This window comes from Ursus arctos, unplaced genomic scaffold, assembly GCF_023065955.2.
Source record: "Ursus arctos isolate Adak ecotype North America unplaced genomic scaffold, UrsArc2.0 scaffold_24, whole genome shotgun sequence".
Taxonomy (NCBI): domain Eukaryota; kingdom Metazoa; phylum Chordata; class Mammalia; order Carnivora; family Ursidae; genus Ursus; species Ursus arctos.
Genome location: NW_026622919.1, coordinates 42653008 through 42665620, shown reverse-complemented (window position 1 = coordinate 42665620; position 12613 = coordinate 42653008). Strand labels below are relative to the sequence as shown.

The 12613-nt window shown below is 46.9% G+C and overlaps 1 protein-coding gene across 1 annotated transcript in view; it reads right to left on the bottom strand.

The window, feature by feature from the left end:
• Positions 1 to 8427, bottom strand: part of NXN (nucleoredoxin) — a 149873-nt gene extending 141446 nt beyond the window's left edge. The window contains exon 1 of the mRNA XM_026517799.4: positions 7940 to 8427. Within this exon, the coding sequence (XP_026373584.1) occupies positions 7940 to 8311 (372 nt within the window). The 5' untranslated portion in view covers positions 8312 to 8427. The remainder of the gene's footprint in view (positions 1 to 7939) is intronic.
• Positions 8428 to 12613: the final 4186 nt, after the last annotated feature.

Genomic DNA, 12613 nt, shown 5'->3' with positions numbered 1-12613 from the left:
TTCTATCTTATTTCAGGGTCTTCTATGCATATCTGGAGTGAATCCACACCAAAAGCCATTTGTTGAAAAGAGAACTTTCAGCTCCCTCCTCTTCCATGGAGAATGTCTGATGTGAACATTTTGTAAGATACAATTTCACGAACAGAAAGGACCGAGTTGAATTTAAGGGAGTTCAGCTGAGCCCTTTCATCTGACACTGTGACCCTAATCTAATAATTGGTTCTCTTTGCTTCAATTCTCCAACTTGAACATACTTTGAAAAGTTAAAATGTTTAATATCTACTGATTACTAGTTGCTGGAAGATGTAATAGGCATGCATTTTCAGTTCCTTGGAAGAAAGATTCTTGAGAAACGCAAACTATTTATGAAATACAAAAGCATGGAATGATAAGTCTGCAGCTAGAAGACTACTTAAATAGCCTAAGATTTTTGACATTTCTAAAGTGGAGAGTAGAGTCTTTTCCTATTTTTGAGCACAGAATTACAGGGCAATGGAGTTACACGTCTATTTGCTTGTTTCAGTGCTCTTTAAAGCACTCGTTAAGAAACAAAAACAAACAAAAACACCCACACACTGTGGATATATACAATTATACAATTCAATTAAGGCGCAACTCTAATATTAAATGTTAAAAAACAAGCTTTGTAATAGTGAAAGTGCACATTTCAACTTACATGATGTGGAAACTACCATATTTTCACAGTCCCAATCTAAAAGTCACATGCCTGCTTTCTGTGATCACATTACCCACGTCTCAGCACCCAGGAACTGATTATCTTCCCCTCCCTTCCGCTGGCTTCTGTCCTCAAGGAGCTTACGGTCTAAACGGAACAAAAACCAGGCGCCTGGGTGGCTCAGTTAAGCGACTGTTTTGGGCTTGGTCATGGTCATGATCAGCGGGAAGCCCGCTTCTCCCTTTCCCTCTGCCCCTTCTCCCACCCCTATTCATACTCTCTCTTGGTCTCTACTTAAAAATAAATAAAAATAGATGAAACAAGCAAAAAACAACCTAAGTGCTAGGACATTTGTACACAAGATCTGTGGAAGCCCACAGAATCATCTCACCCAGAAGGAAAAGAGACAGGAAATCTTCTTAGGCAAATAGGGAAACCAGGACCGAGTTTAGAAGTTCCAAACTCAGCCAGTTGGAAGGAAAGAGAACACTGCGCAGGCGAGAGAGGAGACAGAACAATCAAGGACCATGCTCTAGAATTTGGACTTGACCCCAAAAGCTATGAAGAACTACTGAAGAATTCTTAAGCAGGAGAATGACATGATCAAAGTTGTGATTTGGGACTTGACCATTCTGGAAACAGTCTAGAGCAGAGCTGCTCAAGGTGGGTCTGCAACCCAGTCCTTGCCCATAAGCTGTTTGTTATTGGTCCACAACAAGGTAAGTACAAAAACTTAGAATGAGTACTCACAAATGTTTACAGCAGCTCGACATTGCAGCAACATCCAGGTTTGTGACCCTGTTGAATAGGACAGAGACCAACTTGTGTGAGGTCAACTTAGTGCGGGGTTGCATGTGGTTCGACCCAGATAGGAGTCATACTTGCATTGGTGTGACTGATTGCAAATTAACAAAACAAAATAAAACTGACCACTGACTACAGGCAGCTTGAAAAGCTGGTCTGAGAATCATTTCAGGGGTCAGGATTGGAAGCAAGGAAGGGCGCCTGGGTGGCTCAGGGAAGGTTAGGCGTCCGACTCTTGGTTTTAGCTTGAGGCGTAATCTCAGGGTTGTGGGACTGAGCCCCGTGTTGGGTTCCATGCTCGGCGAGAAGTCGGCTCCCTCTCCCCCTGCCCCTCCCCTCGTGCCACCTCTCTCTCTAACAAATAAAATCTTAAAAAAAAAAAAAAAAGAAAGAGAGAAAGAAAAAAAAAAGATTGGAAGCAAGGAGCCCCAGGAGAAGTTGCTGGTACACAGTGGTCCAAATGAAACCTAAAGTCAAGCAGTGATGGTAGGGATGGTGAGAAGAGGTCAGAGTTGAGAGGTATTAAAGAGATCAAATCAACGCCGAGACTCGGTGCCATTTGGATGTGAGGGGTGCAAGGGAAGCATGGATGGCTCCTGAGATTCCAGGACTCTTCTTTCCTTTTAAAATAATGGCCAGGGGCGCCTGGGTGGCGCAGTCGTTAAGCGTCTGCCTTCGGCTCAGGGCGTGATCCCAGCGTTCTGGGATCGAGCCCCACGTCAGGCTCCTCCGCTGGGAGCCTGCTTCTTCCTCTCCCGCTCCCTCCCCCTGCTTCTGTTCCTGTCTCTGTCATGTCAAATAAATAAATAAAATCTTAAAAAAAAAAAAATAATGGCCATATATAAAGCAACAACATGCAAGAGCCTCAGGAGAGTCAGGACCAACAAAAAGATTCTGAATTCATAGCCATTTTCTATGAGTGCCTTTGAATGGGCAGAATGGTAAATTAATGAACTACAGAAAACTAAGCACCCCGGTGGTTAGCACTGAGCACCGCTGGGAATTCAGAATGTGAAGAAAGAAAAGATCCTATGCCAAGCCTATGCTCTCCCCCTTGAAAGGAAATCCTGCCTTGAGGAGCCCAGTCTATTCAGAATAGGGCTAGCTGGAGCCCTGGAGTCCCAAGTACTATCAAAAAAAAAAGAAGACACCCCCCCAACCGTACACCGAGGGACTTGTTCATCCCCCACCCCAGCTGTGTCTAACACAAAGCCTTCTTTCTCAAATTTGTGCAGATATTAAAACAAGGCCTCAAACCAAAAAGAACAGTGATAAAAGGGGGGGTGAGGTGGGGGTGGAGAGCGTAAATGAAATCAATGACCCTAACCTCAAAACCCACAGCTTCCCTCTTGTGCTCTGGTTCACATTCCAACCTATATCAATCAGCAAGGGCTGTGGACAGCTAGCCAGGCAGGCCTGAATGGCTATCCTGAGGCCCGCATAGTAACCCACAATGGCTACATGTCTGAGCAAACCTACCCGACAACATTCCAGAGCTAGGAAGGGAGGTGAGGTCTTCACTGCTCCAGAGAGCGGGCACCATCCCTTTCCCATGCTGAAAGCAGCAATCCAACAACCTTTCCGCTGCCCAGGTTTAAGCAGACAGGATCAGCAGCAGGCACGCCTGCCTAAGAGCTCTGGCAAACCGCAAGACGATCACCAAGTCCAGAATTAATCTCTCTCAAGAAGAGTACCTCTTCATCTTAAAGCTGTTACCCTTTATCATGTCTGGGCTTCATTGATCTGATGTCTCAAGTTTCCTGGCAAGTGTGAGTATGGCGCTCAGTAAATCTCAGAACCCTCAGTTCTTTAAGGAGCGGAATTTTTGAAATATTCATTTGCTTTCGTTCTTTCATTCTTCTAGGTCTTTCTCCTCCATTAGAATCTCTTCTAGGGCAATTCTTTTTTTTTTTTTTTTTTTAATTTTATTTATTTATTTGACAGAGATAGAGACAGCCAGCGAGAGAGGGAACACAAGCAGGGGGAGTGGGAGAGGAAGAAGCAGGCTCACAGCAGAGGAGCCTGATGTGGGGCTCGATCCCAGAACACCGGGATCACGCCCTGAGCCGCAGGCAGACGCTTAACCACTGTGCCACCCAGGCGCCCCTAGGGCAATTCTTTCAACCCCTTCACCGTATCCTCCTGTATGCTGATAAAACTCATTTGTTAGAAAAATCCTAACAGTTTTGCAATTCTGTAATGGGATACATTCCAGAGGCTCAAGCTATGAAAGGAATTCCTAAATTTCATAACTTAGGAACCACAGCTAGCACTTACTGAGCACTTACTATATGCCAAGGCAGATGCTATTATCATCTCCACTTTACTGATAAGAAACCTGTGGCACAGACAAGTAGGGTAACTTGCACACGGTCCCACAGCTAACAGATGACGGAGCCAGGATTCGAGCTCAGGCGGATGGACAAGAGTCCCTACTTTTAACTACTACTACTACACTAGACGTCTTCCTTACGCAGAGAAGAAAAAGTAAAGATTTAAAAAATACATTACAAATAATGGAACAAGGAAAAAGCCTCTCAAGGAAAATTGCTCTTATTACTTTAATTGAACTATGGTCTTTTATTAGACAGATCCAAGTCCTGGAAACACAACGAACGGAGGGAGCCTGTCCTGGCTGGTCCAGGCTCCTTTTGCAAAGGCGGAAAACCCCAATTTTCAAAGCTCTGCTTTTCTGCTGTTTTTTAATGCCTTCAAAGTGGTCTGTCAGGGTCACAGAGATCATTTTCTTAGTGGCTGAGGTATCTGGATTTGAGGGAGGATGAGCTGGGAGAAATGGAGCTATAAGACTGGGTTGGTACCAAACCTTGCCCCGTTCCAGAGCGCCAAAGGGATTCTGGTGACTTCTAGGCCAAGCCTCTGATTGAGTCTGACCCAAGAGAACCACGCAGAGCAAGCAACCCACACAAGGAAGCAGGAAGATTCCATCCCGAGGACTGCAGCAGGTAGACCAGGGATACTCAGGGATGCCTCCTGAGTGCAGGTCTCCTGCCCCCAACCGTCTCTTTTCCTTTCTGTCTGGCAAGAAGTTCTGGGGCCAAGCCAGACCCCAGCAAACCTGTGCGGTCCAGGACTAGTGGTCCTGCACCATTTGATGTCAGTGGACCCACACTGACCAAATGCAGTCCATCAGACATCCAGCCCAGGCAAAACTGAGTCCGGTGGCTGTAAACCCAAAACCCGTGCTCCCCTCTATGAGGCTGAAGCAGATCCCGCGGCTCGGCTGTCCTAGTCTGACACCTAAGTAACTTACCCTCATCTGAAGGAAAAGATCAAATCCCTAAACTTTCCAACTATTCATCCCATTCTCTCTCTCCAGAAATCTGAAAAATGTCTACTACCAAGACAAAAAGCAAACCTACTTATTAAAACAAGTCTAACTACCTTAACTTCAAGATTATATGTTTCCTGACAAAACTGCTCTTATAAAGGCACTCAAAGTTCTATTATCATCTAATTACAATTTCTATACAGCTATTTATATGTGTGTGCTTGGAATCCAAAAAAAAATGAAGCTTCAATTACTTTTGTACCCACCACAAAAGCAAGTAGAAACAGGACAACCTTTCATTGGGATTTTTTTTTTTTTTAAAGATGCTGGAGTCCTTTTATTTGCTGTTTTCTCACAGCTCCAATCAAGGTGAGCAGAGCCAGGCAAAACGCAAGCATAAGATATATGGTCACCCCCAGACTTTCTTACTACATAAAGGGGAAATTACTAAAAAAGGAAAAAAATACCACACAGCATTTTCTTTCCCCACCATAATTTTTCAATTTTCTTTAGAGAAATGCCAGCCAATAACTAATTAGAACCATATCCTTTGTCATCCCAATGGGAAGAAGTATATGAATGGTTGTAAAGAACAAATGTTAATGAGAATTTTAAAAATTAGTAATCTGGAACTCTGGTTGCCCCTCGGTGTAAAACAAAATTCTATTCTTTGTAAGTATTTTTATAGTTGGTGAAACAACATGGACAGGGTCCATCAGCAAAAAGGTAAGTGTTCACCCACTCAGCACCCTGAACTGGGGAGGTCCTGGCCTTTTTCACTGTTCTTATCATGAAGTTGCCATCACAAGTTCACAGACTTCCTTCTAAGCCTCTCGATTTCAAACAGGAAAGACAAAAACTCAAAATTACAAAAACGGGAATTGTTTATTCTCTTTGGTTTCAAGGGGAAAAAAACTTCCTGTCAAAGTGAATACCTAGCTTTTGTAATTTCTAAAAGTATGTTTTCCGTAAGAAACACAGCTGAAGTCTTTTCCCTGGTTTATTACGACCAACATTTCTGGGATCGGATCTTGAGACACCTATTCGTGAACATCCAGGAGCAGAAACTACATCCTCAAAAACTGGACTTATTTTACAGAACAAAGTGAACCACTGGATGCGAGACAGAAAAACTCTGAGCAAAAAATAAATTTTTAACATGCTAGGCACCATGGTTTGGACATGTTCCGCATTCTGAACTGTATTTTCAAATAAGGGTCTGCCCCGTGTCATCCAGACTCTCATCCTGGTGAAATGAGCAGGTCCAGACTAGGGCCACAGACCACTTTTGTGTGTGTGTGCCAAGGGACCGGCCAGGGCAGAGACAACCAGGCATGGCATCTATCATATGAAACATTCTCCTTTTCCAAGAAAAAGCTTAAAGCATTTGCAAAACATCTCAATTTGCTCCACGCTTTTACCATCCAGCAAATTTCTTTCATCCACTGTGAAAAACACAATAGGCCTTAGGTCTGTAACATTTTACCATCATTCTATGTTTGCAAAAGCTAGAAATCATTTGTATTGCCCAATAAGGACATTATTTTACACACATTGGTATACACAGAAATTTGCCCCAACAATGAAAATATTTTTTGGTAAATCACTTTCTGAACATTATTCCTCCCTAAAAGGATCATAAAAATAGCCACCAAGGAAAACAAAAAAATCCCATATTTTTTAAGCAAAAAAGGACTGGCCATTCACATTCATGCACTATCAGGTATATAAATCAAATATGAGCAAAATCACCTAAAAAGTGGTTAAAATGTCAAGTTTTGCCTCTGTGTGGTTAGTGAGCCCACATTTTTCCAATGTTAAATTTACAAACTGTATTTGTCGAACTGTATCTCATACTTTAAATCCCAAGTCTGTACCTTATACTGCTTGGTATACTTGGTATACTGCTTGGATGATTTACTGGAGACATTTGGGGTCACAGTATAAGCCTTTTGCTCTTACTAAATCTAATCATGCTTCTCAACAAGACTCTGTGCACATAAAAGAAACACATGGCGTGCCGTTACCATCCTCCCTAGAGGCACCTAAAAGCCCCCAAGAACAGCCTTCTCCTGTCCACTCCATAAACTAAGATTCTCCTCTGAAAGGGAAGGGGCTAGATTCACACGTTGCATCAGGCATGCCAATGAAGCACAAGCGCTCCGAAACTTGTCCTGTTTCGATTCATGACAAAATTTCCCGAATTCGTTTTATTAAAACGGACATCTTCATCCAACAGACACATTGGAAAACCCAAGCTAATTTCAGCAGCAAACTGGTAGGAATGAGAAGTTGTCAGCGAAGTATAAATTTCCCCAAATCCTCTTTTTTCCAGTTAATCTGCACCTATGTTCAGCATTTAATTCGAAGCGTGCCAAGCAACACCGACCAAGCAACTAAGATCCGCAGGTCTGTTCCTGTGCCTGGGAGGCATCTGGGAAGGACTGCTGGACAGGCAGACAATGAAAAGCTCCCCGGTGGCCACTAGCCGAGCCCGTGGGGGCGGAGGGAGAGAGAAGGGGAGAGGAGGGAGCGCCCTTCTCACCCAAAGCCACGGTCAGCGGCTGCCTCTCCAGGGCGCGGGGCGGCCTGGCCTCGGAGTCCGGGGGTCACAGGGTGGGGGGAGGGGAGGGGTCCCCTGAAAAGCCGATTTCTCTCGGAGAGAGGAAACTTCCTGGTCTGGGCATTATGGGTAGGGGGCGAGCGCCTCCCCCACCCACTACAGGTATCCACAGGGAGTCTGGCGGCTGAGGGAAGGAAGCAGCCCCTCCCCGCGCCTCTGGCGGGGAGCGGGGGTCACGGGGTCGGGACCCCCTGAGCAACCGCCCACTATACGAGGCTCCCAGCGCGTGGGGACCTGGCTCTGGACTCCTCGGGACGCCAGCCGGGGTCGGGGGCCGGAGGGTGTCAAACTTCCCCTACGGGCGCGGCCTAGAGCCCGCACCGAGGAGTTGCCGCGGGAGCCCCAACACGGCGGGGTCCTCCGACGGTGGCGGGCATACACAGAGGAAGGGGACACTGAGGGACACGAGGGGAAGCGCATTCAAAGATACAGGAGCCGGGCGAAGGGGCTGCGAGGGGCGCGGGAGAGGCCGGCAGGGACCCCGCTCCCCCCAACTCGCGGGCTGCGCACCCAGGCCGGGGGCGCCGACGAGGCCCGCGCCGCTCACCTTCCTGTGCTTCTCCTTGTAGGGCAGCGCCAGCCACGGCATGTCCCGCACGAAGTCCTGCCACTGCCGCTGGTCCTGGTCCGAGGACACGAAGACGATCTCCAGGCGGCGCCGCGGCTCCGGCTCCGCGGCCGCCCCAGCTCCTGGCCCCGGCCCGGCCCCGGCCCCCGGCCCGGCCGCCGCGTCCCCCCGCAGGCGGCCGTAGAAGGCGGCCAGGCTGCCGCTGAGCTGCGCGCAGGGGGCGCTCAGGCTGCAGCCGAAGTAGAGCCCGAGCAGCGAGATGCCGCGGGCGCCCAGCGAATGCACGTCCACCTCCTCGCCGCCGCCCGTCACCAGCTTCTCGCCGAGCAGCTCCTCCAGGAAGCCCGACATCCTGGCCCACCGCAGCCCCGGGCACGCGGGCGGGCAGGCGGCGGCGACCCCGCTCCCTCGGTCCGCGAGGCGGGCGGAGGCAGCAGCGGCTGCGGCGGCGGCGGCGGCGGCGGCGGCGGCGGCGGCGGCGGCGGCGGCGGCGGGCGCGGGGCAGCGGGGAGCCCCGCCCACCGAGGCCCGCCCACGCCACGCCCCCTCCGGGCCGCCCTCGCCACGCCCCCTCCGTGGCCGTCCCGGGCCGCGCCCGGATCTGCCGCTGCTGGCGAGCGGGGCAAGGGCTTCCACCGCACGGCGGAATTGCTCGGGAAAGAGCCCTGGCGAGAAAGCTGGCCTGAAACGCCCCACTCTGAGGGCTTTCTCCCAACTAAGTGCCGAAAGGAGAGGGGTCCGCTGAGCCGGCCTCTCTGAAGCTGCAGTCCTCGCGGAGCTGGACTTGGCCTCCGTACTTCCAAACTCTCGATTCTCTCTGGACTTCCCCAAACATTCCCACAGTCCCCCCACCCGAGTGCTCGCTCGCTTGTGCTCTTTCTCTCTCCCTCCAAAGCCTAACTGGCCATTTCGTACCCCACCCCCACTGGCCTCTTGGGATGCTTACAGGACTAAGCATCTTCATACACAATTACTACCTCATCAAGCTGGGTCTTGCTTGCACTGATTTCTGTGTTTTGTGTGTTTTTGTCTATAAGAGAACTGGAGGACGCCACCTCTTATATTTCTCGGGTAGCTTCTGATCTGGGGCTAGGCACACGTGAGAGCGTCCACGATACTTGCTAGTGGATCACAGGTCGCACTGGGAGGGTTCAGTCCACAGGTCGCAACAATCATTCTCCTCCTGCGAGCGGCTCTCTTCCATTTCCACAAGTGTCGACAAAAAATGCCGCAGCATCTTTCAATGTTGGTTGCACTCCTGAATCGGTTCCATAGCTTCTATCAAGTCTGATGATAGTTAAGAAAAATTCTAGGCTTTTTTTTTTTTTTTTTTTTTTTTTTTGCCAGCTGGCAAGATGCTACCCTGTGCTTAGATCGAACAGGTGGCCTGTGGCAAGCCTTCCCGCCTCACACACATACACGAAAAAATAAAATGCATACCCTGCCAACCCACAATAGAAGACCTTCAGTGTGTGTGCTCAGCTACCAACACCTAGTGAAAGGAAAAAACGCCCCTCTCACCGCTCTCCAAGCCTTTGGAAGTTATTTCTTGGGCATCTACCGCCATCTAATGGAGAGAGTGAAAAAAACGAGATCTGCCAGAGTCCAACATGTTTAGAAGATACTGGCAGGCAGAGTATTTCCGTTATTTTATAGCGGCTTTCCACACACGCACAAACACACACACAAATCATGGCACGCTTTACAAGAGTTCATTTAAACTTCAATATAACCACATGATTTTGGCACAAACGTAAATTTACATGCCTAAGATTCTCATTTTGCCTAGGACAGAACGAGGAGTTGTACGGGTTTCCAGCTCCGTTGAAATGTTACGACACAAACTGGTGGAACAGGTGGAGATGGAAACCAAGAGCAGATTGTCAGTCTCTAAAAATTATATCCACTTTCTTAGTTTCCACCTAGTACTGCAGCTCATTTCGTAAGAAGGATGTTTGAATTGAGGACTACCTTTAAACAAGCAAGAACCCTACCACAAAAGGCAAATTCTGAGTTAAGTCTTAGAGTGTCATGCCAAAATTTTATGCCACTGCGGGGATAATCTTACTATAAAACACACAGAAAGCATCCCCCTTTTTTTAAGATTTATTTATTTATTTGAGAGAGAGAGAGCACACACACAGGGAGAGGGAGAAGCAGACTCCACACTGAGCAGGGAGCCCAACATGGGGCTGGATCCCAGGACCAAGGGATCATGACCTGAGCCGAAGGCAGATGCTTAACCAACTGGGCCACCCAGGCGCCCCAGAAAGTATCACCTTTTAGTGAACATATATTAAGCTATGAACATAACAGACATTAACTTATTAGATATCTTTTAAAATCCTGAAAGTAGAGGCCCCTGGCAGGCTCGGTTGGTAGAACCTGCAACTTTTGACCTAAGGGTCGTGAGTTCAAGCCCCACATTGGACATAGAGATTACTTATTTAAAAAAAAAAAAAAAGGAAAAAAGTCCTGAAAGTAAGTTAAAAATCCTTGTTTTCTCATCCATATCATATTTGAAATACCCATTGGTGGGTTACATTAGGCACCATTGAAATCATGTGAGATAGACAGATCCTATGTTCTGACAGTTTCAAATGAACGCTGAAAAGGTATAAAAGGACTGGAAGCATTTACACCCTATGGAAGCCAAAGGACAAAGTATTTGATGTGGAGCTAGGTGAAGTGGGAGTTTGGGGGATTGCAAATTTGGGAAAATAGTGAAGTTACTATTAGAATACTTAACTTTGGTATACTAGGTGCAAGTCTGATATAAAGAGGCAGTTTGTTCAGTATTTCACTTTTATTATTTTACAGGAAAGCACTTTCCACTGGAGTGTGTCCAAACCAGCATCTGGCACCTGGGAAAGTGAGAATTTGAACATACTGCACATGAAATATGAATAAAATTTAGAGAATTGTTGGTGCAGCAGGCCTTGGTTAGAAGCCAAATAGCACAGCTGCCTTTTAAAGGGGTGTGGAAAGAGGAGATTTGCAATGGAAATGATTCCAAAATCATAATTCTAGTGGGTGTTTGTTACAAGAAGTCCAAGGAAACTCATTTGGCTTCCTGTAAAGAATAGCCAACATCCTTTGGCTTGTGAAAAGCACTCTCTCTGCTTATGCAGTTCAAGAGACCCACTTACAGATAATGTCCCTACCGGTATTTAGCTAGCTGTATTATATGAGTTGACTGGCTATTCTTTTTTTTTTTTTTTTAAGATTTTATTTATTGGTCAGAGAGAGAGTGTGCGCACAAGCAGGGAGAGCAGCAGGCAGAGGGAGAAGCAGGCTCCCCGCTGAGCAGGGAGCCTGAGCCGAAGGCAGACGCTTAACTGACTGAGCCACCCAGGCGCCCCTGGCTATACGCATACACATATATATGTCACCTTCAAGATTTTTAAATCACATTCTTTGGTCTTCAGGTATAATAGCAGATGTGCACAAAGATGTGTGTATATAGATATTTACTGATATGCTGGTGAAATTGGAAAAAGGGGAAAATTGCAAAGAGTCAAACTGTGTATCAACAAAGATGATTAAATCATACCGCATTCATCATTTGAAATACAATCTAGTCATTGAAAAGAATGAAAATTCAATGTACACTGTATTAGTCCATGTTCTTCAAAGAAACAGAACCGATATCTATGGTGATTTATTATAAGGAATTGGCTCATTTGATTACGGAGGCCGAGAAGTCCCACAGTCTGCAGCTAGCGAGCTGGACCTCGGAGAGCTGATAGTAGAGTTCCAGTCTGAGTCCGAAGGCCTGAGAACCAGAAGAGCTGAAGGTATGAGTTCTGTCTGAGTCCAAAGGCAGAAGAAGATCGATGTCCCAGCTTGGAGACAGGCAAGAGAACAAATTCTCCCTTATCTCACTTTTTTGTTCTGTTCAGGCCTTCCTCCAATTAAATGAGACCCACGGGAGAGGGCAATCTCCTGATTCATATGTTAATCTCATCCAGAAATCCCCTCACAGACACACCCACCCTAATGTTTAACCAAATATCTGGGCACCCTGTGTCCCAGTCAAGTTGATACATAAAATTAAACATCACAAGTCAACCCCTTTTGTGAACTTGGCGCCCGTATGCATCTCCGTCAACCATGCTTACCCTCCAAATAAGGACAATAACCAGACCGTAATCCCACCTCCCGTGATACAAACCCCTGTGTAGAACCAAAAATGCACTAGCGCTTCACCCACTGGAGGAGATAAAGTCCGTCAGTGATATTTACTCTTCTCCTTGTCCCGTAACTTGAATACAATAATGTTAAATTAACAATCCTCAAATACATCTTGTAATACATTATAAGGGAACAAGAGAGGGAAGAGACGAAGACGTTTGCCAAACACATATATAAACACACATATGCATAACAATGTAAGAAGGAAATCCTCGTGACAATGATAACTCTCACGGCTACAACTGGTCACGTGACCACAGCTAGTATTATTACTCTTTTTCTCCTAACCTTCTTGTATTTCCTTTGTCTTCAGCAAGCACCTCAGCTGGTCTTGTTTCTTTACCGGGTGGAGTGACTCCAACCTTCATTCCTGAAGGGTCTGGGCCGTTAGTAGTCCCCGCCTGGATTAGGTTGTTGTAGTTTTCCATTGGCCTTAATCACAGGGTATGCCCTCAGGGA